Below are 27,916 nucleotides of genomic sequence, written 5' to 3' on the forward strand. Positions count from 1 at the left end.
TTTCTCTAACTGTACCTTTTCAGAATGTTTTAAAAATTCACCTACTTTGAGAGAGGCAATAATGGCTGGAATTAGGTTTTATCTACCGTTCCACTGAAGCTGGGCATTCAGCAAGTCATCATCTCAGATAACCTTTCTGCAAAATTGGAATAATAATACTTACCTACCTTTATAAACAACATCTATATGTGAAGATAATGAACTCTCTTTTGGGGAGAATATAAGAGCACAAGTGCTTATTCTGTCAGAGAAGCCTTGCTGAATCTGAGCAGGGTTGCATTGCATTCTCTGGGGATAATGGCAGTATTACTGCTTTTGTAGTTATACTTGACCAAGAATTACTCTTGCAGTTATTAACTGTTACTTTCAATTTTCAATTTGCATTATTCAACTAGAAATCGATTCATAAAACTGATGTGGTGAAAATATTATCAAATGGTTTGGTTGAAGGTATCGGGTTTGTGCTTTAATTAAATGTGATGACCAATAAAAGTAATCTCCTTGTGGATCAAGAGATTGTGTTTAAATAAAAGCTCTGATTCATTTTTTTGTAGTGAATTTGTCGTAATTATAGTTGCTGAGAAAAAGTTAAAAATATATCCTTGCATAACCATACATCACTGTTCACTGGAATCTCTAAAGTAGTAGCTACAAGACCACAGATCTTCTGTTTACCTACTATGTTTGGTTTGTGACGGGGAGAGAATAGAGCAACAGGGTCAATCCAAGTGATTTAGATTGTCTGGACTGAGCTGCAATCTTAATTCCTGCTTTTCCTTTTTTCTTTTTTCCTTCCAAAAGAAAGGATTCTTTCTTAGGAAAGTGAGAGATGTTCAAAGTTTGGAGTAGGTCAAAAACTAGGAACTAGGTAGAAACTAGAACATTTATTTCTCATTGCTCCTTGACTACCAAGTTACCTTAATTTGGTCCTTGGAAAATCGGCTACAGCATCAAGTTCAGTTCTATTACATCTGCCCAGAGCTTTGAATTGTTGACTTATTGTACAGCCTTATGTGAGAATGTTTCAGATGAGCCCTTAAACTTACCTACCTTATATTCATTTGGTTACATGATTTAAAAGACTGGCTTATGGAAATGCCATGCCCCTCCTCCTTTTGTTGATCTGTCTCAGAACACTGCATAACATATCCCCAGTGCATCAAACATGCCTGCAAAGTGACCTTAGGCATCAGTCCTGCCTAGGTATGATTCATGGGATGGTCTCCTAACACCAGGTTTTTAGCACTGTGATAGAAAGATTATGGTCTTGAGGCCACCCATAATGCAACATAGACATAGGACTCATGCGTAGTTCCTGTCAAATGCAGATAGAACATCTGAAGAGGTTTTCTAGTTTCCCCTCAGCCTGAGGTTGCTGTTGGTCCTATGTTAATACCTGGGCAATGAACTTCTATGGCTGAGCAGTGAATACTGACCTTTATTAAATGGGTGGACAGAAATTGAGATACCTTAGAGTATGGTATGCCTGTAGGAATGGAGCTTTCTGATTACCACTCAAAGGTCTTCCTTTCTTTCCCATTCCGTATGATTGAATGAATACACACACGTGCTGGTTACTACATTAGTGTTTTATTACAGCAGTAGGGATTGCGTACAGATATGTTAGGTAAAACAAGGTAAGGAAAAAACAAGTAACTTACTTCAGTCCAGCAGTTTAGAAATAGTACACCATGCGTTCAGATCCTAGAGGATGAGTAGCAACACCAATGCTCTTACAGAAATCTCAAAACATATGAATATAAATGAGTAGCAGCAAAGCACCTAGTTCTGCATCTCTGCTCTTTCAGAAGACTGACACCTGGACCTTGGTAAGAGGTGGATGCTTTTATCTCCAGAGAGGTCAAAACCTAAGTGTGAGGCAGAAGACAACTTCTTGTGTTGTCTGTATTTAAATTGATGGTGATTCCTGTTAATTAAGTGTCTTGCAGTTCTTGTTTTAACAAAGCATTATGGCAGCACTATTCAACTGATGCTCTTTAGACTCCTGTTGATCTGTAAAGCATTGGGAAGTACCTCATGAGATAACTGCAAAGTGTATTAAAAATCAAAGCTGCATATATTTCTATGCAGTTAACAGATTTGTGTCTGTGCTGTCAGCAGGTGTAATCGGAAGCTGGGTCTTGATTGCTCTTCGTGCCTAATTAAATAGTTTGTAATTATAATGGTGAAAATGCGTTTTTCTAAAACACTTAAATTCTATTTACCTAAAAGCTTAGTGTTCCCAAACCATACCTCTCCACAACCACCAAACCAATAGTGGAATAGAAGAAAATAAATGTGACAGGTTTTTTACTGTTTTGTCCCCTTCTTCAGCCTGCCCCAAAAGTTGGCTAGTCTTTTGATAAGACTATTTGGATTTACTGCTTACATTTTTTAAGATAAGCTGACTAGTGTAAAACCAGTTGTGTTGAATTCCAATGTTGAACCAAGACTGGAGGGTTTGCCTGTCACACATAGAAAAGTCATTTGCTTATCACATCATGCTCACTGTTGTCAAATTTTTTCTCTTAAATCTTCCCAACACTACTTCTTGCCCACTTTCCTTCAGCACATTAACACCATTTCTCTCCCTTCTTTCCTCACAAAACATTGACTCTCTATTCTCCATCAATACTTCCAGACAAGTCAAACTATACCTCTTTTTTTTTACAAATTTTTGACTTCTGACTGTGTTTTCTGGTCTGAACACTTGTAATGCTATATACTTGAAAACATTACCAGTACTGGTGGTTCTTTCTCTTCTTTTCTTTCCCTTGCCTCTTCCTGATCTGCTGGAATACCTATTCCTTCTTACTCACTCCTCAATACTGGCCATTAACTCTTCAACTATTGCTGCCTTTTTTGTCTTTACACAAGCTTAAACCTGGATCTCTCGAGTTTGTGTTGTTTTAGCAACTATTCCTTTTACAGCAAGTCCTCCTTCCCACTCTTTTCCTGACCATACCATCACTATGAGAAATGAGAGAGCTCTTGAACTTCTCTCCTGCTGTCATCCAGACTTTCCTCTCCTTTCTCAATTGTTTTTAAAAGTCTTGAGGGGCAGACTGAAAAAGGCAGTCTGTGTATCGTAATCCATACCTTGCAATGAATGATAGCTCCAGCACAAGAGGCTCTGCAAAGTGTAGTGGTTGAGAGCTGATACCTGCCCAGACGAAAGGTAGAATACATCCAGAAGCAGCATCATAAACAGCTGACTGCTACTCCTTAGCATTTATTATCATCAGAATTTACCCTAGCATGTATGATTGTAATGTTTCTTTTTTTGTTGGTTTTTTTTTTGGTTTCTTTTTTTTTTTTACAACTGAGGTATCACTATTACACACTGATATTGCTGTTCTCTATGTTGCTGTTGTTGTTTTTGTTATATATGAGTTCTGTCTATACTAATTAATGTTTCTGGTGTTATGTCTCCTGGCTTAAAACAAAACTTCATAATGTTGTCTCTTTCCTTCAATATTCATCATCTTCCCCTGACAAAATATCCTAAATTTACACCGTGTTTTTTCTTACATTGTAGCTCCCCCACAGTTTGTGGTGAGACCACGAGACCAGATTGTAGCCCAGGGCCGAACAGTGACTTTTCCTTGTGAAACTAAAGGAAATCCCCAGCCAGCTGTTTTCTGGCAAAAAGAAGGAAGCCAGGTAAGTTATAAGGACCCTATAAGTCATTCAAGACAATATATTACCTTTCACAGATTCTTTTAGTTTTTCACATGAATTTGTCCTTTAAAATACCAGTATTCTCTACCAATGTTTTGTTGCTGCTTTCAAAAAAATTATTATTTTGAAGAACTCAAAGGCCATTTAAGTTGGTAAAACTTGTGCTAGGTGTTGTATAAAAGTATAGAATGCAGCAGTATATATCTTAAAGACTTCATTCTGAAGCCCCCAACAAACAGGTGGGTGAGACAGACAAAAAAGGTATGACTCAGTCTTTAACTAATCAGAGTCAGTAATTACAGTTCACAACCTGTCTAGACACGATCAAGCAGATATATATCTAGCAAACTGATTTGCATTGGCATTGCACATATCTTAGTGCATACAAATATAGATTTTGAACACATGGATGCTTTCTTCAGAAAAATTGTCTCAGGAAATTTCCAAATCTGCATTTTGAAATATTTCCCTGATTCTTGCTGTCATTTTTTGAAAGCAAGATTTCTGAAGTAGCCATCAGTGTTGCCATCAGCCAATACTAACTTCTATAGCTTAATAATTAAATAGTATGCCATGATTCTTTTTTTAATTTACTGCAGTTGCTGTATTGGCATGGTGTTATAGCTGAACTCGGGCCTTCACACTTTCAACTTGCAATTCATGTTAATATGTTAAATTTCAACACTGTAAATTGTGTTCCATATTCTCTTTTGCATCTGAGAAAGATTAAAAAGGGACCAAGGACGGTGCCTTCTGCAGCAGTCTGATGAAGCCTGTCATGGGTACACCTGTCTGTGTACCTGTCTCTGTTGTCTAAATTAGTCTTTTCAGACCCCTGTGCTACTTTTTCCCATATGATGGTATGTGAATTAACTCAACTATCCACACTGTGCTGTGTAATGCAGTTGTGCCTTTTGTCTGATCTGGAGGTATTGTGTGTACGACCTCAGTTAAAACGTGATTTAAGAACTGAACCACAGTTTTCCCACTCTGCCCCATCTGCTTCTGCTTCACCTGCAGTCAGATAACTGCTCCAGAGTGACATGACCAAGGCTGACAGCATTTTGTGCTCTATTGCATTTGTGGCTTTATGAATGTAAGCTTGTTTGACTGTAAGCCTAATCTTCAGTGTATTTCTTTCAGTGTATTATCTGAAGAACTTCAGATCTAGCTTCCATGGATCACATCCTGGAAAGTAAGATAGCATATTGAAGTTAACATAGGAAGTACTGGTGTCTTAGCAAACATTTCAAACCCCATCCTTGTAGAGCATTTTAATAACATGGTAATGTTTATGTAAAATGAGCTTATAGTGTCACACTTGAATCTAATAAAGTGGACATCCATCATGCTGTAATAAAGAGAAGAGCTTCTAATTAAAGTAGGACATCATTTGCAGGATTAAAGTCATTTAGTGTAATTGAAAAGTGTTAATACTCTATTTTATCCTCTTCCATTGGTATCACTTCAAGGGTAAAACATTTTAAGGTGAAAATGCATCTTGTGTCTTTAATTGAATGTTATTACCTACTGATTGTACCATGTTAAAGCTGTTTAATTACAAACCTGGAAAATTAATTACCATATTGAGAACCAGATCCCTGAGGGTTAGAATAGTCTTTTTTGGCAAATAAATGCAGCATAAAAATTGATACCTGCATGGTTTACAATCAAACCCTTAAATGTAGCTCAATGTGATTCACTACACCCTTATGTTAATCTTAATTGAGCATTGTTGAAGGAACACGGGTTGTTGTTACCGTCTCAGTATACAACTTGCCAGATTTTGCAACGAGATGTGATAGAATAGGTGAGTTTCCACACACTGTATATCATCATACAAATCTGAGGGAAAGTATTTTGTCCAAATTACATGACTTTCCACCTTTACTTGCCTGCCTCTGAGTTGTTGCTTGGCTTTACAATGCTTGTATTTGCTTTCACTCAAGGAACAATTTGCAGCTCTGCTGTTTGCAGCAATGTTATGCAGTCATGTTAGCTGACTCCAGTAATTGTAGGGTATTTTTCATTGTGAATCTATTTCTTGATCCTGTGTTTCTAAGCACAACCAGCTGGAAGGGAGGGGAGCTGTTCCCTCCTGAGTAATTTTTTGTGCCAACTTATGCATAAACAGCTGGTCCTTTGTACTCTGGAGCCTACTCCCTGGAGCCTAGCAGCCACCCACCAATGAAATGCACCAGGGCAAAGCATGCGTAACCTTTGGACTCTCTGGATTAAATTCTTCCTTGAGATAAATTCAATGCTATTATATCAGGAATGACTCTGGTCCCCCTGTCTGCAACCCAGGGTGCCACCATTGTGCCCAGATGAGCAACTCGATGGCTAATTAAAACTAGTGAAATTGTAAAAATGTTTTAAAAGGGTTTGTACTATAATTTAGGACAAGTTATAATTCATAGTTATCTGGTCTTTGAAGGGAAGAGCCTTGAAACTGATGAACTCCTTCTGATGTGTGGAATATTCCCTGGGATGTGGTACCTCTCCAGAACAGAAAAGCTCCCACTGAAGACAAAAAGAAGTGTAGCCTTCCCTTTCTAATACAGTGATAAAGAGGATTCTGGGTCTTACTCCTCCTAAGAATTAGGATCTTGATCACTTCACTATCTTTTACATTGTGTTTCTTTTTCTGCTTTGCATAATGAGTTCTAAATGGAGTCAGACTTAACCATATAATAATTCCTTGCTTTCTCATAAAATTTAGTGGTTTCCATAATACCCTCATTTGGTAGGTAACTGTGCCAAGCAGAGGTTATTTTGAAAGTTTCAAGGCAATATGGAAAATGGTAATTTTTTTAGAACCACTTAGCCTTGTAGCCTGAAATTGTTTCAGAATTCTCACTTTTTTTTTTCTTATTGGATATGACGTGTTTAGTGGGTGCGTATTGATTTTGAGGAAAAATTTGCTGTGAAAAATTTTTGGACATTGATGTTGAAAGGGAGTAAGGGAAGAGACTTACCCTAGGGTGACAACTAGCCCAGTAAGTTAATACAGATATAAGGATACTTGGATTGTCGAGTCCTGTTTAAAGTACATCTCTCTCCCTTTATTGCACAAAGAGTAACAAAGATGTGAATTTCACTCCAAATCAGAATTTTTAAAATCCAAATTTGCTGCTTTTCAGTTCTAAATAATTTTTTGTATACCATTAACATCTACTGCTGAGGAAGCACCTCTACAGATAAGTCATCTAATACTCTACTCTGTCTTTCTAGATTTTCTTTTTAGCCCATTTAGACAAGCTTGTAATTTAGTATGGATTCATCATTAGAAAGCACAGCAGAGCTAAACAGAACTTCAGTAACAACTGAAAGCTTATTACAGCATGGGAACAGTATTTTAGGATATTCCTGATACAAATAATTATGTTTTTCATAGAAGCTTATTGAGTTGACATAAAAAACCGGACCTTATTTTCCTGGAATTACTGTTGTTTTAATTACTGTTTAATCTATCCCCCTTTTTGTCTCACTGGGCAATACTGCTGCCCTTTCTGTTCACAGTCTCACTTTTCCTTTTTTTATTATTCATATCAAAATAATTCCAGACAGTATAACTTTTGCCTTGAAAATACAGCTGAAACCCTCACCACTAAAACCTCTTCAATCTTTTTTCTGTATTATTGATTTATTCAGTCCTTCATCATATGCAATGACTACTACAACTATTCCAGTTATTCCTATTGACGTCTCTCTTTTCTCCAATCCAATGAAATTATTTTTTCTCTCTGATGATTTCTACATCAGATTTATACCCTTTCTCTTCAACCTCAAGGCTCCATGCTGTGTTTCATCTTTGATAAATCTTGGTTTTCATTTCCTTTTACTCCTCCTTTAAGCTCTCATACTCTGATAGCTTCTCCTACTTTATAACCTGTTTGTATCTTCCTCCCAGCTTGCCTTTTGTGCCACACTCTTACTTTCTCTTTGCCCAGAATGCATTCACAAACAATAGTGCTATGTTCCCTCAAGTATCCAGGATTCAATTATTTATGCCAGTTATCTAATGTTTACTGTAGTATTGTATCTTCTTGGTTTGATAACCAAGTAAGTATATTATTACAATTATATTCAGAATGAAGATGAATGTGTCACAAATACAAGTCAGTCAAGTGTGATTCTTGGAAAAATTGTCTTCGCCTATACTCCCAGCCAGAACACACCACTGCGTGCTGTCAAAGGACTATTTCTAATTTAAACTGCAAGTTGCCCAAGGCAGGGAAAGCTAGCTCTATGTGTTTATAAAGTCATAACCACACTTTTTCTTCTAGTTTATACAAAGTACTTTTCAGGAAAAGATCGTCATTTCCCTAGCTGAGAGAAAAGTCATGCTTTTATGTTTTGAACTGATGTAAGATTAATTGTCTTTACAGAATCTACTCTTCCCAAACCAGCCTCTCCAACCCAACAGCAGGTATTCAGTGTCACCAACCGGAGATCTCACTATTACGAACATTCAGCGGTCTGACGCAGGCTACTACATTTGTCAAGCACTGACGGTTGCTGGAAGCATTTTAGCAAAAGCTCAGCTGGAAGTTACTGATGGTGAGCTATAGAAATTCCTCTTTTTTTTTTTTCCTGTCAAACGTGTTTTAAAAGCAGTGTAAATAAAGACAAATGAGATCACATAATTAATACAAGTGGACAGAGGAGTTTCTACAGAAAATACAATGATGAAGAGTGTCTCTGCAATTCTCTCTGGTACCAAAAAGGCATGTAAATCTAGTTTGCATTTTGCTTGCTTTCTGGAAGTTCCGTGACAATGCATACAAGGAGCAAACCATCTTAGAATAAGGTTGATGAAAAAGGAAGCTTTTGATTCACTAAAGCTCAGACAGGAAGCTTTTGGTTCACTAAAGCTAAGATAGGACTGCAAAACATAAAGACCATTATGAAGAATGAAGAGGCTTGTGATTAAATCAGTGAATTGGAGTGCAGAGAGATGAGGCTCGTTTCCCACCAGTCTTCGGTATTGTCTTTGCATGCTGGTTTGGGGATGTGTACCTAGCTCACTTTAATCAAAATGATTGTCTTGAACTTACTGGAGTGCTGTTGTTTTAGAACAGCTACAACATATAAACCTTTTAGCCCCTCTGGGAATAATGCACCTACCTCAGAGCTGTGTTCTAAGAATTTCTCAGTGTGTTAGATATGAAAAGAGTCATGTAAATATATAGGTGGACAAGTTTTCAGGAAAGGAAAAGTGCTACATGATCTGTCTTCACGCTTTCCATTTCAAAATTTTGGCTTTTCATTTTATCCTGCCTTGACGTTTATGTTACTCCATCTACAAACATGAGTCCTTGTCATATGTCAGGAATCCTGTTGATATCCTTCTTCATCCCATTATGGATAGGAGGCAGTTTGCATCCTTTAATATTAGTGAAGAAAACAACATAATTCCTCTTATACTAGGAGACTCTGGCGTTCCCCAGCATCATTATTCTTTACCTTAACTGACTCATTAAATATCTCCTGACAGACTTTGATGAATTTTTGCCATTAAAACCGTTGTTATATGCAGAAGTCTACTTTTACTGTTCCCTTAGAGACCTACATGCAGTATGAAAGTTTGAAAAGATGTCTAATTCTGAATAATCTGGCTTTTCACAAGAGCATATTCATCACAAGTGACAGGTAGAGAGGTTCAGGCTCCTGTTATAGAGATTTGAGCATTAATTTGATGCCTTTTCTTTGTTTTCCAAAAACTGTCTGTATTTTTATGACAAGGAGGGATAATATCTGCCTTATCTTTGCATCTTTACAAACACATTGCTTTTCTGTAAAGTAGTTTCTGGAGACCAAAGGCTAACCTTCGCTCTGCAATCTCTTTACGTCCTTTCTTTGATGATCTATGACAAAATGATGCATTTTCATTCAATTCAAATTTAAATATAGATTAAAAGATCATTTAAAATTAATGGAAAGGTAGTATTTTTTAATATCTATCCATAGTGTTGCCTGATTCAGTGCCATGACTGTGATTGGAATAAGTAGAACACACAAACATTGTCTAAGAAGACATTGAGCTGTTAATGGTTGCACCTGCTGATGCTGTGCGATTTACTGCAACAGGGACTGAGTGGATCAAATCAGGTTCAAGGATATTAGTGATGAGAAATTCTTCCTTTTGACAGACAGGGCCTGTGGTCCGTCTTTATCTGTTTTGAATGTGTGTGTAAAAAAGAATCTTAATTGACCTTTCTGTAATTTTCATTAGTTTATTTAATAAGTCTACAGATAACTCATAAAAGTGTCCCTCCTAAAATTCAAACTCATCTACAATTAATTCTGATTAAAAGCGATACGCATTCCACATTGCTAGAGAAAGCATTAGCTGGTGGCTCTGCTGTTCAAGGAGTGCAAGGCCTGCGTTCTTCAAATGCTTTCCAGAACCCACTGTCAGCATGATCATTATAAAATAATGCAAGGTTCTCTTATAGAAATAACATTTCATCCTTGAGTCAAAGGGCAGGTGAGGTCAGAAGAAACGTGCCAAAACAATTTTGTGGAACTGAGATTTATATATATAAATATACCATTAGATCACAGATTTTTTCTAATTGGCTTCAGTAAGGAAGTTAACCATAAATGTCTAAATAATCTGTTTTGGTTGATGCTGAGCAGAAGTTATGGGAGCTAATGATTTTTGTCAGTAAGGAAATCTAATTTAATGGTTTTAAAATGATAATAAAAGATAAACAATACTCATGCTAGCTATACACTTAAGCATTCATGTTCTAGTTTTTGGCTGGTGATTTCAGTTTTACTTCATAGCCCAGAATTTTTCTGTTTCGTTAATGATTTAATAATAGTGGCGAGCCATCTTTTTCATTTTGAACACATTTTTGTTTGATCCAGAGTAATTTAGATCCAATTGAAGTTCCAATACAGAATGAAAACATATGTCATGTGCAGAAAAACAAGTACTTAATTATACCATATATAGCAGTGTTTCAGTTGTTACATTTTTGCACTTACAAGTCTTTACTGGAAATATTTTTAACTCAAGTGTTCACATGAGAAGAGATTACTAGCTGTGATAAAATGTGCTGACTTGAGTTATAATTTTGCTGATTATGGACTGTGCTAAGAGCCTTCAGTGTATTTGAAATTCAAATCTTGTATTTTCTTGAAAGGCTATCATATAATGCACTGTCTAATGCACATCTGGATAGGCAAAATCTTTTCAAAAATTGAGACAACCTTAGCAGTCCTTTCAAACTCAAGATGTGAATATGTAGCTCACAGTTTTAAAATGGTAGATCATTCAAATAAAACAAATGCTTCCATCTAACTATGTTTGTGCTCAAGATAAAAATAATGGTTTACAATCAGTAACTTGTTCCATAAATTTATGCATCATGCACAGAATGTTTTGGAAAAGATGTTGATTTCTCCTTATCTAGCCGTTATTAATATTAATTAATAAAAATTCCAAACACCACATGCTCAACTGTAGAATCAGCCTGCTTTGCCCAACTAACTCAGCAAGTTGCTGTTTAGGGTTAGTATTGGGATGGAGGAGCATGCTTAATCTCTCACTGCGGATTTTTCTGGCAAGATAAGAATAAACTAATATAGGATACTAAATTGATTTAAAAGGTCATGTTTCTGGTCTTTTGAATGAAAGCAGAAGGCTGGACCTGTAACAATGATTTGGAATATACTGAAAAAAAAAATCTATTTAGAATAGATACTGAACACATTTTTCCCAAACTCCTCTGCAAATTTTTTACTATAGGTCTATTGAATATTATCCATTATTCTCAAATCCTCTCAGAAGAATTTAATGTCACTCATAGTCTGCAAATCTGACCACCAGGACTGTTGTCCCTCATCAAATGTATGTTACATGTTTTATATCACGTGTGACAGTTTGAAAGATGAGAGATTCAGAAAAACTTCACAGCATCCTGTGAAGTTCCTCCACAAACAAGATAGAGGAAGGATTGGTATCTGCTTTTCCACCTTTCAGGAGAGCACCCTGCCCTATCATACTAGTGTTCCTCATGAAAATTCTGTGACTTCTGATTTTCCCCATTAATTCAACAAGAAAACCTTTGAAATCTTGATTTGGAAGTACCAAAGTAAAGACTTCATTTTTTCATTCTATTAATTTTGTGTTGTAATTTGACCAAATTCTACCCTGATTTAAACATCATTTCAGTTGATCCAAATCTTATTTTTAGTAAATTGTTCTGTTCATTAACAAATATAATTAGTTATTTTTCTGAAATCTTGCTCAAAATTTAAGCTCCATTTTATCACAAAAGAGGCCTGATAGTTTTTCAGTTATCATAATACGTGAACATATGGTTACTGGCATATATTTTCAAACCCATTTTTTTACATAAATAAATTTAGAAATCAACTTGTCTTTTACAATGCAAATATATTTCAGCAACACATAATGTTTCTATGGAATTAATATAAAAGTTTCCTGCTAGGAGAAAAAAAAAAAAATATAAGAAACATTTACATGTTTTAAAAGAAATTAACAACCCCTCTCTCCAACCTTTTTGTGGAAATTTTTCGCTATCTCTCAGTTCTTCAGAATATGTAAGATATATCTGTTTAAAACTGTAACCAAGTTTTGAATCTTCACTAGCAAAAAGACCTGTGTAGTAGAAATACAAGCACATATACACATTTTAGAGAAGATTTACAAGTCATAGTCACGAAGACAATACAGTTGTTCACAGATCAGTGGAAACCCTAAGTGTTCATTTAACCTTTAGCCTTAGTGTCATGGAAACCTGTAGTGGTCTTTCACCCATAACACCCTTGAAAATGAAGATTCCTTCTGGCCAGGAGACTTTCAATTACACTATTGATCAGAGCTATTTAAAGGATTATGAGCTCCTCATTTGGTCTGTAAAAAAACTAATTACATGCCAAAGAACAATATCTGTGATGCAGTAGGTTTTGAAAATACCTACATTGCTACACATATGGAAGGCAATTAGATGCAGCAAATAACTGGAATGGAAGAGTTAGCTATGTAGAAAACAGAGGTTTGCTGTTTACTTTAAATTTAAAGGAAAACTTACACAGCTAAGTTTTCATTTGAATATATTAATGCTACAGATATGCTGATAGTATATATGAGGCAAGAGCAAATTTTATTTTACCAAATGGCTGAACTGTGGAGTCATAAGGAACTTTAATAAGATAAAAAAATTCATATGAAGGTGAAAATGCATTCCACTTTTTCTCTTCCTGTAATACAGTGTTTTCTGTTCTATCTCTGAGTTCTGTGGGTGATATTTCAGAATTTCCAAAATAGCTTTCAAATTTTGGTGTTAATAAGTAATTTGTCTTGGCTTTCCATTTTCAATTTCAATAAATGTGATGAATTCACACTCCAAGGTGCTACTAATACTAATAATTTTATCTTTTGTGTAACCTGTTAACAAAAGTATACAGTAGTATTTTTGCAATGTTACAATTTTAGAGACAATTATTTTAGAAATAAAACATGTCTTTAACATCTCCCTAATACTTTTTATTTATTAAATAACATTTATTTATTTATTAAATAATTTTTATTTATTAAATAACATTATGAAAGCACTTTGGATCTGTTAAGTGTTTCAGAGGTTTGCGTCTCAAACAGCTCAGACACAACAGAAACCAATATTGCTTCACAGTAATTTATTTTCACTTTATTCTTAGCCAGGTGTTGTTTATGGATTATAATGAAACAGATTCTCAAGTTGAATAAATGATTCAGATTCAATTAACATCAGTGGAGCAAGGCTAGCTTACATTGGTTCAGGAGCTAATCTTGCCTGTTACAATATTTAATACCAGTCACATAATTGTTTAGTTGTTCTAAGATTTAAAGCAACTCCACTGTGGCACATAAATGTATAAACATGAATTTTCAGTTTTGTTATACTTATTTTATGCAGGAGTCATAGCCTTGTTTATATTCAAGTATTTCACAATCATTTTGTATAAATACATTCTTTAGAAACAAAGAGTTATGTTTTGCTGCTTAGCCAATGACTTTGAGAATAGATTCAAAAGCAGAGTTATTTATGAAAAAATGATCTTTCAAGAAAGAGCATTTTACCTCATCCTCAAGATATGCCGCTAGTCATGGAATGAGATTTATACACAGCCATGCACTTTCTCACTCATTGCAGAGTACTTTAATCAGTATTTCAAGCATATAAATGTAAATCATTAGGGGGAAAAAAATGAGAGAGTTCATGGCTTTAAAAGATGATGAAATTATTAGATAAATAAACTGTTAAATGGCATGATTGAATTTGAAATTTTCTCCACTGGAAAGAGTGCTGAAGTAATTTAGATCACTCAAGATTATAAAAATGTTCTTTATTACCTTTAGATATTTTTGATAATGAAAACTTGCAAGTTGAGCATGAATGGGGGATGTGGTTCATACCCCTGCTGAAATGGCTATGGTGTTTGAACTTTTAACAGATTTTCTGTTTTAGGCTTTAAATCAGGTAAGCAATTAAGCACATCTTGATGTGACATTAAACACGTGCTTTAAGTGCTTTCATAATTGGAAGAAATAAGTAGTGTACCTCAATTCTTTTCTGTATGAACGTCTTAATTTTTCATTTTGTCTTAATCAAATAAGTCTTATGGTCTTTGCTAAATGAAGTTTACATATCTAGGTGTTATCTGACAGCAGTGAAACAAAATTCTTGCAACAATGCTTCTCAAATGTAGCAGTTAATTGTTAGCATGTATCTGTGGGTCTTCCAGAAATTCTGGTTTTAGCCTTCTAGAGATGAACTTAAAGCAATCCGTTAAAACTGTGCTATGTCAAGAAAGGTGCTGAGGGAAGCAGAGGATGGTTAATGTCATGGATACTAATGCATGTGTCACTGTTTAGTCTTGACAGATAGGCCTCCACCCATCATCCTCCAGGGGCCAGTCAATCAGACAATGGCAGTGGATGGGACAGCCTTACTGAAGTGTAAGGCAACTGGAGATCCCCTTCCTGTCATCAGCTGGTTAAAAGAAGGATTCACTTTCCTGGGCAGAGACCCTCGAACATCTATACAGGATCAGGGGACGCTTCAGATTAAAACTCTGCGGGTAAGTAACAGTTAGAAAAGAAGTGCTTAATAGTGGTACATGACTAGTCTTGAGCTGGTGGTGTATGCCTTAAGCAGCTTCGCTGTCTTACTGTCTGTTGTCTTCAAAATCAACTTGTCTCTTTCTTTTACTGTGGAATTCTCCCCAAGTCCACAATCTAGTTCACTTTTTGATATTGGGGAGGGGGAAGCCAAACTAGCATCAGATATTTCTATAAGAATTCCCTAAAACCAGAATTTATATTTTAAGTCTTACTCAAGTAAAACACGTGAGTTGAGGATAGTTAGATATATAAAGGGATAAGCCTTCCTTATCATTTGAGTTAGTCTTACCATGAAGCCATTGGCCTGTTGTTTCTATTAAAGCTTAGAGCAGTTAATTTTCAACACCCAATCCTAATTTTCCAAGAAACTATTGTGCTAGCAAGTGATTCTGGAGTTCATCAGCAACTGACTGTTCACTTTCTCTATCAATGAGTCTTGACAGTCTTGAGCTGGCTGATTTATTCCAAAGTTACGCTTGCTGGAGCTGTTCCATCAGACTGCAGATGGGAGAAGACAACTAATACTGTAACATGTGCAGTTGTATCCAAAGGGATTTGTGTTGTAAATGAAATTACTATAATAATATTTACATTTTGACACATGAGATGTTGTATTATCTCAAAAGTACAAAGAAAACTTCTAATATTCCAAATTACATGGTGTAAGATTTTATTGATAAACATTGCTTCACTGATTTTTATTAGGGCATTTAATTTTTCCCTATTCAAATCCAAAAATGCACATTTATTTGTGTGTATGTGAACAAGCAAGTATATGGAAAAATAGTGAGAGAAATGTAATTATTTGTCAAGAAGTTCAAAGACAACATTGGAAATCATTTAATTTTATCAACAGTAATTTTTGCACTTAGCTTCACCATCCAAAAAAGGTCAATAAACATTACTGTGGAGGACAAGACATAAAAAGCAGTTTTGTTTTCTGATACCATCTCATCAGTGATCGTAAATGAATTGTTAACTTTCTTGGAACCAAATGGAATTAATTAAAAAATTTATGCTAGCTTTCCTTGAGTAAACAATTTATCCTTCCACCCTGGGCTGAAGACAGGTTTAGGCCATGAAGGTTAATGCATTTTTCCTGTAGAGCTGGATTAAAGAGTGCGCTTGAATAGTCAAGATTCCCCAGTAGTGTTAGAAAGCAGTAATCAAAGGTGGAAGCTTAGCAATTTCAAACAAACTTCCAGGCATCAATGATGGGCTTCTGTGGAGTGTCCGTGAGGCAGAAGCTCCTGGGATACCTGACTGCATGCAGCTATGCAAACAATAAAATTGGTTCTGAATCATGCCAGTGCATTAATCTCACTGTTATAGGTACAAGGTCAGTAAACGAAAGGAAAAAAAAATTACTTGCAAGGGGAGAAGAGAACAGTATTAGTAAGGAGTGTGGTTTTTAAAGACATGAAGCTTTTATTGATCCTTAAGTGGCTCATTCACTAGTAACCAATGTTCCTTAAAGACTCAGAAAGACATTTTTTTTAAACCCCTTGATTGCAGTAATGTGCACGGTTTGATTTAGACTTAAGAACAAAACCCACACAACTATAAAACCCAGATTTATTCTGTACCTTGCAGTTTTTATGAATTAAATACAGATTTAAATCTGGATGTTTAACTTTTCTCTCGGGTCTGCCTGAGCAAGGACTAACAACACTTTCTATGCAAAAAATGGCCATGAAATTGTCTAAGGACATTTACATACTCAAGTTAATATTTAATTTCCACATCCCCTCAACCTTTTCCTCCCCTCACAAATAATAATAACTACTACAATCATAAAAGATTTCAAGATATGAGTCTAGATGAGCCACTACTGTATAAACCTTTGAGTCTATCCTCTTCTGGTATGACCCTCTCTCTCTCTATGTAAATCAAATTATTCAGAAGTCTGAAGCAGTCACAGTGAGTCTCGAGCCCAGTTGCTCTGAGGAAGACAACTAAAAACTCAGATACGCCACTCAGTACCCTTTCAGACAGGTCAACACTGACAAAAAACTCCTTTCTGTTCTGTAGAAGTGTACCATATCAGATTTATACACCTACATTAATTAAGGAAGAAAACTGTTTATTTCACTGAATAGCAAAGATTTTCTATTCACTTCTCCTGCTGATTTTTCAATAGGAGAAGAAAAGTATAAATAATTGAATTATCAATACACTATGTCTGTATCTAATTCATCCACAGTCTGGAAGTTAGATAATTCACCATGACTTTCAAAAGGCTGGATATCTCCAGCTTGCTTTATATGTTGAGCTTGCCTTCTGAAAGTTATCTTGTTGTGTATACCACATACTTCATTGAGTATGCCACATACCATCTGTCATGGTAGTACACAAATGCGTGAACCTCAGCCTTGAGAAATAGTCTCCATTATCATATAATGAAGAATTATATATTTAATAAAAGCTCAGAGGAAGCAAAATGAAACACTGTTTCAGAATACTATAAGGCTCTTGCCTCTGGAAGTATCTGTCCCTTTCAAAAAACTTTCTCATTTCATTAACAATGCTTCTATATTTTGAGTCTCTGAGCTATTGCTTCTGTTTCACAGAAAAAAAAAGGTCTCCTAGCAAGGAAGTGATAAGAATTGCACACTGCAATCCCAGTGTATCTGAAGAAAATACCAATAAAGTTTAAAAATGACAAAATTTAAAATCAATTAAAGTATATATGAACAAGTAATCTAAAGAGCGTCTCACTTATTTGCCTTGACAGTCTTCTTGAAGAATGAAGTATAAACACATATGCTATATTGCCAATCTGTGTCTAGCAGAAAAGCCATTACGGTTCTTTAAAGTTCAATAAAGCTTCTTGGATGCACTCCTATTTCTGTAAAGTCATCTGATGGTGAATATAATTCTTCTCCTTTATCACTAGAGTCAGCATTCTTGCTCTTCTTCTTCCATCTCCAGGTTGCCATGCTTTATACACGATGATAGGAAGGCTCCTCTGTATATTTTACCTTTGTGAAATTATTGTTTTCCATCCATCTCTCTAGTCTTCACTAGCTCCTGTCTCAGAAATCTTTACTTTAAATTTAAGTGAGGAATAGCAAAACACTTGTCATTTTTTTCCAGTAGAACAATTTATACAGCAATGAGATTAGTATTGACAACATAATTCAAAACAATTTCCCCAAATAAATTTGAAATATATGAACCAAAAAGGGAATCACAATAGCTTTGTACAAGGCATTTTGGTTTTGCTACTGAGGTGACTTGCAAGCCTGAAATAAAATCCCATGTGAAACAGAAGAAAGGTAAACATGATGTGGGATTGAATTTGATTTTGCCTTTTCAAAATTGCTTAGGAAACACTCTATGTAGAGAGAGCCACTGTTAAGTCTCAGTGACAGTATTTCTGTGTGTGGTGACCTGTATAGAAATGTCTTCGTTTATTGTAAGAGCCTAAGATGATGTAAGCAGTCTTCCTGGTACAGGAAACCGTGTCTCTGGGTCATTGTGGGATAATGAACAGTGAGATATTTGCCCCTAAAAAGTTAATTGCTTATATTGTTACCTCAGTTCACCTGGATTTGTGGTAACAAATGTAAAGTTTGACACTGTCTAAAACATCCTTTTTGTAGCACTTACATGCTGTACTGGTACCATTAACAGTATGAAAATTGGAATTAAAAGGTGTTAGACTCAAGTAATCTTATCATAGCTCTCTAAAAGTAAGCTGCCATTAAATGATTGTTTGAAAATGTCTGGTGCCCTTTAGTCTGGTGAAAAATGTAGGCTAAGTCCCTCTTACCAAGAAATATTTAGAAAAATAAAATTAGAGTAAACTCAGTCAGCTAATTCTAAAAGGTTGTTAAAACTGCCTATAACTGGTTTTTATATCTAGCTGTCTGATACTGGGACTTACACGTGTGTTGCTACAAGTTCCAGTGGAGAGACGTCTTGGAGTGCTGTGCTGGAAGTGACAGGTAAGTGATGTCCAGGAGCTGTTTTTCGGTTGGCATGAAATGAAAGTGAGCAGTCTCAGTCAAATAATTCATTCTAGAAATTCTAGAATTCTAGAATTCTAGAAATTCTGGGATTAAGATATAGAAGTTTTAACTGGGAAGGCTGAGTTCCTTCACGTGGCTTTCTTTTCATTGCTGTTATCTTTATATGCTTGTAGACACTGAACAATTTGTGTCTGGTGGCAATGATATGCTAGAATTCTTCTAAACAGGAGTAATAAACTGTGAATTAATCCAGTAACTGACTTGGGCAGAAAACTGTTTTGTCTACAAAGAGGCTTATCGAAGTCCAGTGTGCTTGCTATGAGTACTGGAGTTGATCTGGATATAAGAACTGTCTCTGCCTTCTAGTAACTGAGGTTTTAGTATTTTATGTAAATTTCAGCAAAGCTGAGCATTTTTGTCACTCTTCCTTTTCCTTTCATATATATTTTTATATAATCTTTTGAGTTTTACAAATTTTTTTTTCTTTCAGTATGTACCTAAAGAATAATAGCTTTACATCCAAAATGCAATTGTTAACATAGCTTTTTTACAAATCATTACATTGATTATAGTGATTTTGCAGATATTTGCTTTTAGTCTTCTGTTTTGATCAAATTTGTACAATGAAGAATTAAAAGAAATTGTTTTGTACTTGCCCCTCACAGAATCCGGTGGAGCAACAGTCAGTAAGAATTATGACATAAATGACCTTCCAGGGCCACCATCCAAACCTCAGGTCACTGATGTTACTAAGAACAGTGTCACTCTGTCCTGGCAACCAGGGACCCCTGGAAGCCTACCAGCTAGTGCATATATCATCGAGGCTTTTAGGTATGTAAATTTTTCCATTTTTATTCTCTTTCCTTTCTAATTTTGCTTAAACCCTGGTACCAGGCATTCTTCTTCTAATATTGTGGTGCTCTTTTGGACTCTATATGTAATGAACTAGAGTTCATTAAAAAATGCAACTGCTATGGCAGGCATTGATATTTTTAAAATTGATTTTTTTAAAAAAATACACTTTTATTTCTGAGTGATTAGTTACAGGAACATCTAACTATTTCTTCAGTTCAACAGGAATATAACAGAACAATGTAGTCATCTGTTACTTTTCCTTTAGCACTGCTGATCAGTAAGTCTCCTTACTGGTTGTAACTTTCCATTTTCATCTTCTTTTCAATAAATTTAAATATTTCTTTTTTAAATTAATGCTATCCACCAAAGCACAAGCAAAAAAAAAATTCTCTTTAAAATTTTGTGATATTTCTCCCTAGATAAGATTTAATGGCATTCCATCAACAAGTTTTAACAAAGCCAGGCATTTTCATTAAAAGCTGTTTTAGCAATCGCTCTTGAAATCTCTTAATACAATTAATTGTTCTCTAATTCTAATAATGTCCCATGTAAAATGCAGCGACAGAAAAAGTATTCAGATGCTTTCCTTCATTTACAAGCATGTTTTCAGAAGTTTTTTTGTAACTTTGAGTATAAATTTAGTTCAAGGAGAATATTTTTCTTTGAGTGATGGTATATTGACATCATTGACTTAGAAGTATAGAAAATTTTTCTTTTAACAGGATTTTTTCTAAGATTTATGTTCAAGAGTGGCCTGTTTATCATTCAAATTTACTTTCAGTTTTCCACACTTCAGTTTTGCAGGTATTTCTTTTAGAGAGATAGCAAAAGCTTTTTCTTCTGTTGAAAGGAGAAATACTTTTGACAGCTGTAGGGACTTTTTATCCCATCTTCATGAGTACACTGAATTTACTTTTATTTAAACTTTTTTTTCCTGTTTTTACTATTTTTTCCTGTACTTAGACTTGATATAGGGTTACAAAATTAGGTCCTTTCAATTCTGGGTTTTTTTTGCATTACTCTATAATGTTCAACCCTCTTCTCATTACAGTCAGTCTGTGAGCAATAGTTGGCAAACAGTGGCTAATCACGTGAAGACCACACTCTACAATGTGAGAGGACTTCGCCCCAATACAATCTACCTGTTTATGGTGAGAGCTATCAATGCACAAGGTCTGAGTGATCCAAGCCCTATGTCAGATCCTGTCCGAACACAAGGTAATGGTAGTTTTTAAGGCTTGCATGCTTGATCTAAAATAGAAAGAAGGAACTGAGAGTTGACCAATAGGTCAGTCTGGCCATTGGACTTTAGCACTCTGACTCGAGGAATCACAACTTGAGTTTAAACAATAAAAATAAAAAATAGTCCAATGCTTGCTATATCAATATGGACTGTAGGAGAGGTAGGTTAGATCATTAATCCTTGTGCATCTCAGATGGTTTTTTTTTTGAGTTCACTTAGACTTGGTGTGCTACTCAATGTCTGGTTTCTATTGAAAGTAATGTGAGCTACCTAAGCTTTTCTGAAAAGTGCTCTGAATACTGCACTCTCCTCAGTATCTTTCCTCTCTATGTCCTTCTCCATAGGGATATACTATGATAATGAGTGCTTATGACAGATAGACACTGTTAAGCATTAATCAAAAGAACTGCACAAAATATCTGTAGCATATTGATTAATCTAGTCCAACATTTAGGCAGGGAATTCATGTAAATTAAGGCAACTTCACGCTAAGAATTTTTTTAAGTTATTATGAGAAAAGTATGGGTCTTCTATTTATATATTTCTCTCATATGAATCCACTGCATAAACCAAGAGGGAAGATTGAAGTGAAATCCCTCATTTACAGGGTGATGATATAACTGATATCTCTGATCTTCCATTGCCATTGATTTAACTGTTGAATTCTGTACACATTTCACTGAGCTCTAACTACAGGTAATTACCACAACCAAATTTCTCTTCACAGCATGGATTTTTTTTTTTTTTTTTTGTCTTTGACAACACATTGCTTGAATGCTTCATGCCAGTAGCAGCATCAACAAGTTTTCTTCTCTTTCTTACTTTCTCATTATTATAGAGTGACTCATGGTTTTCATTGCACCAGCTTTTTAGTCTGCATAACTTATGACTTAGTTAAAAAAAAGGACTTTGTTTGGCTTTTGAGTCAAATATAGACTTTTATCTGACATACTGACAAGCAATTTGATTTCAGTAAAAACATGTCTTTTAATTAGCTACAGCATGTGTTGCAGCTTCCATTTCCAGAAATTGTTTAGCAGTCAAGCACACTGAGACATGTACAGGATTTATAGCTTCTTTGCAAGCCTACAGTTTAATAGAATTAAATCATAAAATCAATTGAAAATTAACATAATGTTTTAATGTGATTTCTAATTATGCCAGAGTTCAATTCAGGCTCACAGAACAATCTGACACACAATAGAAAGCCTATTCACGGTGGCCATGGAGGAAGAAAAAATCAGCTATAACAGTGCTACGTAATATTAATTTGCAACAGGTGTCCGTGGTAGCTTTAATAGCTGAGCATTTAATTTCCTGACATTAAGTATAGCAAATAGGAGTCATAGATTTTTATGTGTATTTTCACGGTAGAATAAAGTAGGCAATAAGTATATCTAAAATTTTACCTTATATGGCTTACACTAAATAAAGACAGAGAAATCAATAATTACTGTAAGAAAAGGGTTGATTTCTTGAATGGATTGTTAACAGACCAAATCATATACTAAAAAAACCACTGTGGATAAATTATATATAATTCCCATCTCTGGAATTTAGATGACTAGCAACTAATAGTAAGTTCACTGGAAGCTGTTAAAAGAGATTACAGAAAATATATAACTTTTTTGTTGGTTTTTTTAAAGACCTTAATTGTAATCAGAATATAGCTTCTTGAGACAGTTTTTCTTGAGCCATAATTTTATTGTCCTACTACTGGAAGACAACCTTATAGGTAGATCAACTGCTTTTTCAGCAGAAGTCTCTAAATAATGTGAAAATGTCATTACATTACATGATGAGCATCACGTTTGCGTATGTTTTCAAGTGTACACACCACAAAAGAGAATTCCACATGTGCATCTGGATACTCGTTTCTCATTGTTATTAGCCTATGTTATTCTCTTCCTTCTGAACAGATGTCCCATTAAAATGATAAAATACACTTCATACAAACTCACTATGTAGAAATAACTTTTCTCTTGAGGGAATATAGGTACTTTGTTTGTTGTATACCACACAGTAATTTAATATGTAGCCATAGGTAGCTACATTTTGTAGGTATTTTGTACCAAGGATCATAGCTTTTTGTGGATAGTAACATAAATTACCATCCCTTAAACTAGTCTTAGTTGCTGTCTTACAGATTTATTTTATTGTATCTTTGTTTCTTGGTCACTTTGAATACATATAATTTGCTAGACAAGCACCTACACTGACATCCATATTTGGATTATGTTCCCTTCGGAGATCCATGGAGCCATTTGTATTTGAATGCCAGTAGAAGTCTGTGGCAATATTATTTATTGGTGTCTCAGAACTCATAACAATACAGAATTATGAAGGTGAAATTTTGCTGATCAAAATCTACTTTCAAGATATGGATCCATGTGATTCAAACTAAGTTGTTACATTTAAATGTTTTGTTTTAAAACATTATAATTTTATTTCTTAATAATATTTAGAATACAAAAAGATACCACATGTTGCATACTCCCATATCTAAGACTTTCTTCAGAGAAAGAAAAAAGCTTTTATAAATACATTCTCTTCACAAGGACATGATACTGATTCAAGAAGAGGGAAAATGTCTTTGGTTAGTGAATCCCATGGGAAAACCAAGCACAGATGGCTAGACAGGCATGACCATAATATATCAGGCATTTTTTAACATAGTCTGTACTTGTGTTCCAAATCCCCTCTTCTGGAAAAATCACATATAAAATTCCAGCAGAAATAAACAGTACATATATTTTAACAGGCATTACGCAACCCACATAACAACTGACATAGTAAGGTCATCTATAACTATTGGACAAGAATGGCGTTGTAAGGTCCTTGAAATATTCAATCAAGGGATCCAGAATCTAGTGACTCTTAGAAAGTACCTTCATTTCTTTCTAAGTTGGAGGGAAGGGACATGCTGTGGTGATATATTAGCTAGGTGATAGCTGTAGCCCCACATTCTCCTTTTGGTGCAATGTAACAGAAAATTATGATTTCCAGGAAGTACCTCTAAAAGGACACATTGCACACATCTTTCTCTGTTTTCTGACACATATTTTATATTTGCAGTTCCTATTTAGCAGTTTCATTCAGTTTAACGTAATGGCATAAACCATATGTGGTCCCTAAGGACTAGGTATTAAGGCCACATGAGGTACTAGAGATGGAGTCACACTTTTCCATAGATGGTATATTGAGTGATCAAGTTCATTCAGATTTATACTAGAAGAAATAATTTTCCCATGTACTTTGAAGGAGTCTTTGACGTAATCTTGAAGAGAAAATTCTTGTAATGGAATATTTTTCTTGGCCTTTTATTAGATCAGAATCATTTTTACTTCATAAATTAATACATTTTTTTCATATTTGCACTAGATTTCATTTTCTTTGTAAAGGGAAAATTTGCTTTGCAGAAGGAAATGGTTTTTTTAGTGTTTTGTTCCTTGTGTGTGTGGTATGTGGGGAGGAGAAGCTTAATGAAAGTTTGGTAATGTATAATGACTTGATGTCATACATGCTCTAACAAAATTTTAAAAAAACCCAAACCCAACCTGTTCATTTTCCTCAGTTATAATAAACAATTTTGTTCCAGACATCTGGGTAGCATTATTATTATCTGAGTATTTTGGAACTCGTGAATATTGCATCTCTCTCATCACTTAACAAAGTTTTCTAAGAAAACTTTGCCATTGAGCCTGAGTACTCATTTAAACATGTTTATATTTCATGATCTCCTACATAGCTAAAGGTGAATGATTTGTTGGCATAACTTGATGAGTTCGTATTTAAACCTTTGTTCTGTACTGTTTTAAAAACCATCCTAAAAAGAATGTTTAAATCTGGTCATTAAACTATTCAGTAATTCTTATTGACATCATATTTAACTCTTCTCATTAAATTAATGTTTTTATGTGTATACCTGGTCTGGCAGATATCAGCCCACCAGCACAAGGTGTGGATCACAGACAAGTTCAGAAAGAACTGGGGGACGTCATTGTACGGCTGCATAATCCTGTTGTGTTGACACCCACGACGGTTCAAGTCACCTGGACGGTAATGCTGCTGTTATTATTAACAGTACTTTAATTTTGCATGGTTTTCACACCCTGAAACATTGCAGTCTTGACTTCAGTGTAGGTACTGTAATAAATTAACATCATACAGGCATATATCTATATAGATGTCAATGAAATGATCTTTTTATTTTGTCTTTGAAGTCAGGCAGATTCAAAGTCTTCAATGTTCAGCTCAAAGAGACCTAGCTGTCTGATTACAAAAATATTATAAAAGTGAATATGCCTAACACCATAATCTTAAGAATAATTGATCTGTGAACTCATTATGGTGCATGTAAAAAAATAATCAAAGTACCAACCTGAAATTGCTGTATGAAAAAGCACTTTCAGCTTCAAGGCATAGGGACATCTGACAATACCCTGTCATTTGGTGACCCTAAAGTGTAAAAATAGCCCTCCTGAAGGGCACTTGTGAAGAAAGAAGCACATGATGCTGATGCTTGACCCATTGTGTAGCATCTGGTTTTATAGCATAAGCCTCACCCACAATCAGTGGATATCCTTTAATTATGGAAAACCAGAATATTTTTGGCAGTACTTAACAACATTTCTATTTGGGGGATCAAACTACTGGGTAGAATTTCTGATATAGTGTTTGGCTTTCAAAAGACTGTTTCCCTTCCTGAGGCTTGAAGGAAGGGATTTGTAATTGTAGAAGAGTTAGTTCCCAGGGTGCTGCACACCAGAAAAGAGTGCTTTGCCCTTGGGGCATCTGCCTCAGAGGAAGAAATCCACAGATGGAAGAATGAGAGAAATAGTACTGCACTGCATGTCACTGAAACAGTTGCATTATTTAGGATAAATTCTGCTAAAGTGGTATTCACAATATTCAGGGTTTTTCTCCTACATGTAATATTGCTAAGAGGTTAATGTGTACAGGAGATTATACAACAGGAGATAAGAAGTGTGATGATAGATTGTGTATTATAAGGATTACTGTTGGTTTTGCACAGCTCAGCTTATATTTATGGGGGCTTATGCATCATCCTTGTTCGTTCAGAACATTTCAATGGTCAGGGACAGATTAGACTAGAGAAACTCACAAATTTGTCTTTCTTATAAGATTATTTAGAAAATGTATCGTTGCATTTTACCTTTGATGATGTCAACATGTAGCTTACCTTTCTAAAAATGCCGTCTGTCTCAGCTACATAACTCCAGGGCAGGCTGACTAGTCTTTGTAGCAAAGCCTTTTGCCAAAGCAGATATTTGCCCAAGCAGATGGGTCAGTAGTTTAAGAACTTTGCATTTTTTCAGCCAGTAATTTAAAACTGAATCACATCCATATAGTGCTGCTTAGAGTCTTTTCTTGGATGTGGCAGCTATTAGACATACAGTTTCATAGGCTTACCTTTGTTTTCTACATGCTATAGAAGGAAAACCCAATAAATACAGCATTCAGTTTTATGCAATGTAACCAATCTCATTATACTATAATGAAACATACATACATATTTATGTGTGTATATATATATATATATAGTGTGTGGAGGGTGTGTATATGTGTATATATATTTCTTTGTGTGTAATATAATCTCTTGGTGCCCCTGCTGAACAAGAAATGAGTGAAGAAAACATGGTAAGATAAAGGCAAATTGTTAGGGATGCTATGGATATCAGTTTATGGGGAAGGTCCCTCAAAGCAATGACTCTATGCCACCTGAAAAGCATACGTGTCTCTACAGTGAATTGCCCAAGGGAAGACTCATACAAAAAAGTTCTCTAGAAGAGCTAATTAGAAACTTTCTAGCAACCAGAACAAAACCAATTAATTAACCATAGTCTGTAGCAAAAAAAAAAAAAAAAACAACAAAAAAACCACACACTATCCAGAGAATAAAGTTCACACTGGTAATATAAAACGGTAAGATAGTGTAGCTATCATACAAAAAGGACAGAAGTGCCATGAGAGTTGTAGAGTCTTTGTGTTGACTTTCTGCAAGTCAAAAAGTGAATTACAAGGAAGATTCTTGATTACTGAGTTTCTAGCATCTTGATTGACAGCAAATTACCACCAATTTCTCCCTTCTTTCTGAGATTTTTTTTAAAATTTATTTTCTCTTTCTTTTTTTTAATATATTTTTCCCAAATTTGAGTTTACTATTTCTCTGCTACTGTGTTGCAATTTTAAAATATACTCATACATGTACACACATATTTTGTCTGTTTTAAAATACAGTCAGGGTTAAAAAAGTCACTGTTTAAAAAAAAGAGGAGCAATGTCAGAAGTTAGGTTTTCACTGTCAAATTTATTCCTCTTGTGACTAGGTATTAAAGTGTAGATGTAATTATCTGGTCACACACAGGATCTCTTCTTCATGGAGCTATTCAACATTTCTTTTTGTGTTCTTTATTCACTGCATGGTTCCAGGTCTTATTAAATTCATACCATTGAAACCTTGCATTAAAAAAATTATTAGTTTGTCTCACATGCTTCCTTATCTGTCGTGCTCTCAACCGTAACATTTGTATGTTTCACAAATAATACAGAATTTAACATCACAATGATAAAAATGTGTCATTATCCTAACTTTACACAGAGAGAGGAGGTGCAGAGATATTTATTGGTGATGAGACTTACAAAATCAGATATGCTTGCTGTTATCAAATGGCTGTTATTTTAAACCTTGAGTCTGATTTATTTTTACTTTTATCAAAACATTTTGCATTGCAACAGCATGCATTATACTCCAAGCACATTTTTAGCTGACTTGAGCTATAGTTCAGCACTTCTAGCATCACTGGGCATTAAACTGAGAGTTTCATTAGTGACAAAATATGAAGTTTCCTAGCATTATAAAGGAGCCCTGTGGCACAAGCAGGAATTAAAATCAGTTCTTCAATATGGCAAAAAAAAAATGCTGCTTTGAAATCCTGACTGCCTTCTAGGAGGCTACAAGGCAGAAGGATAATTTATTTATCTTTGTCTCTTAATTTG

General features: G+C 35.0%; 1 protein-coding gene across 3 annotated transcripts in view; it reads left to right on the top strand.

Moving 5' to 3' along the window:
- ROBO2 (roundabout guidance receptor 2) overlaps positions 1 to 27,916 on the top strand; it is a 462,417-nt gene that overhangs the window by 357,331 nt on the left and 77,170 nt on the right. For all 3 annotated transcript variants that reach the window (XM_062002636.1, XM_062002644.1, XM_062002650.1), the window contains exons 8-14: positions 3,539 to 3,663; positions 8,073 to 8,244; positions 14,576 to 14,781; positions 18,693 to 18,774; positions 19,464 to 19,629; positions 20,705 to 20,871; positions 24,834 to 24,955. In XM_062002636.1, the coding sequence (XP_061858620.1) occupies positions 3,539 to 3,663; positions 8,073 to 8,244; positions 14,576 to 14,781; positions 18,693 to 18,774; positions 19,464 to 19,629; positions 20,705 to 20,871; positions 24,834 to 24,955 (1,040 nt within the window). The remainder of the gene's footprint in view (positions 1 to 3,538; positions 3,664 to 8,072; positions 8,245 to 14,575; positions 14,782 to 18,692; positions 18,775 to 19,463; positions 19,630 to 20,704; positions 20,872 to 24,833; positions 24,956 to 27,916) is intronic.

Source organism: Colius striatus, chromosome 1, assembly GCF_028858725.1.
Source record: "Colius striatus isolate bColStr4 chromosome 1, bColStr4.1.hap1, whole genome shotgun sequence".
Taxonomy (NCBI): domain Eukaryota; kingdom Metazoa; phylum Chordata; class Aves; order Coliiformes; family Coliidae; genus Colius; species Colius striatus.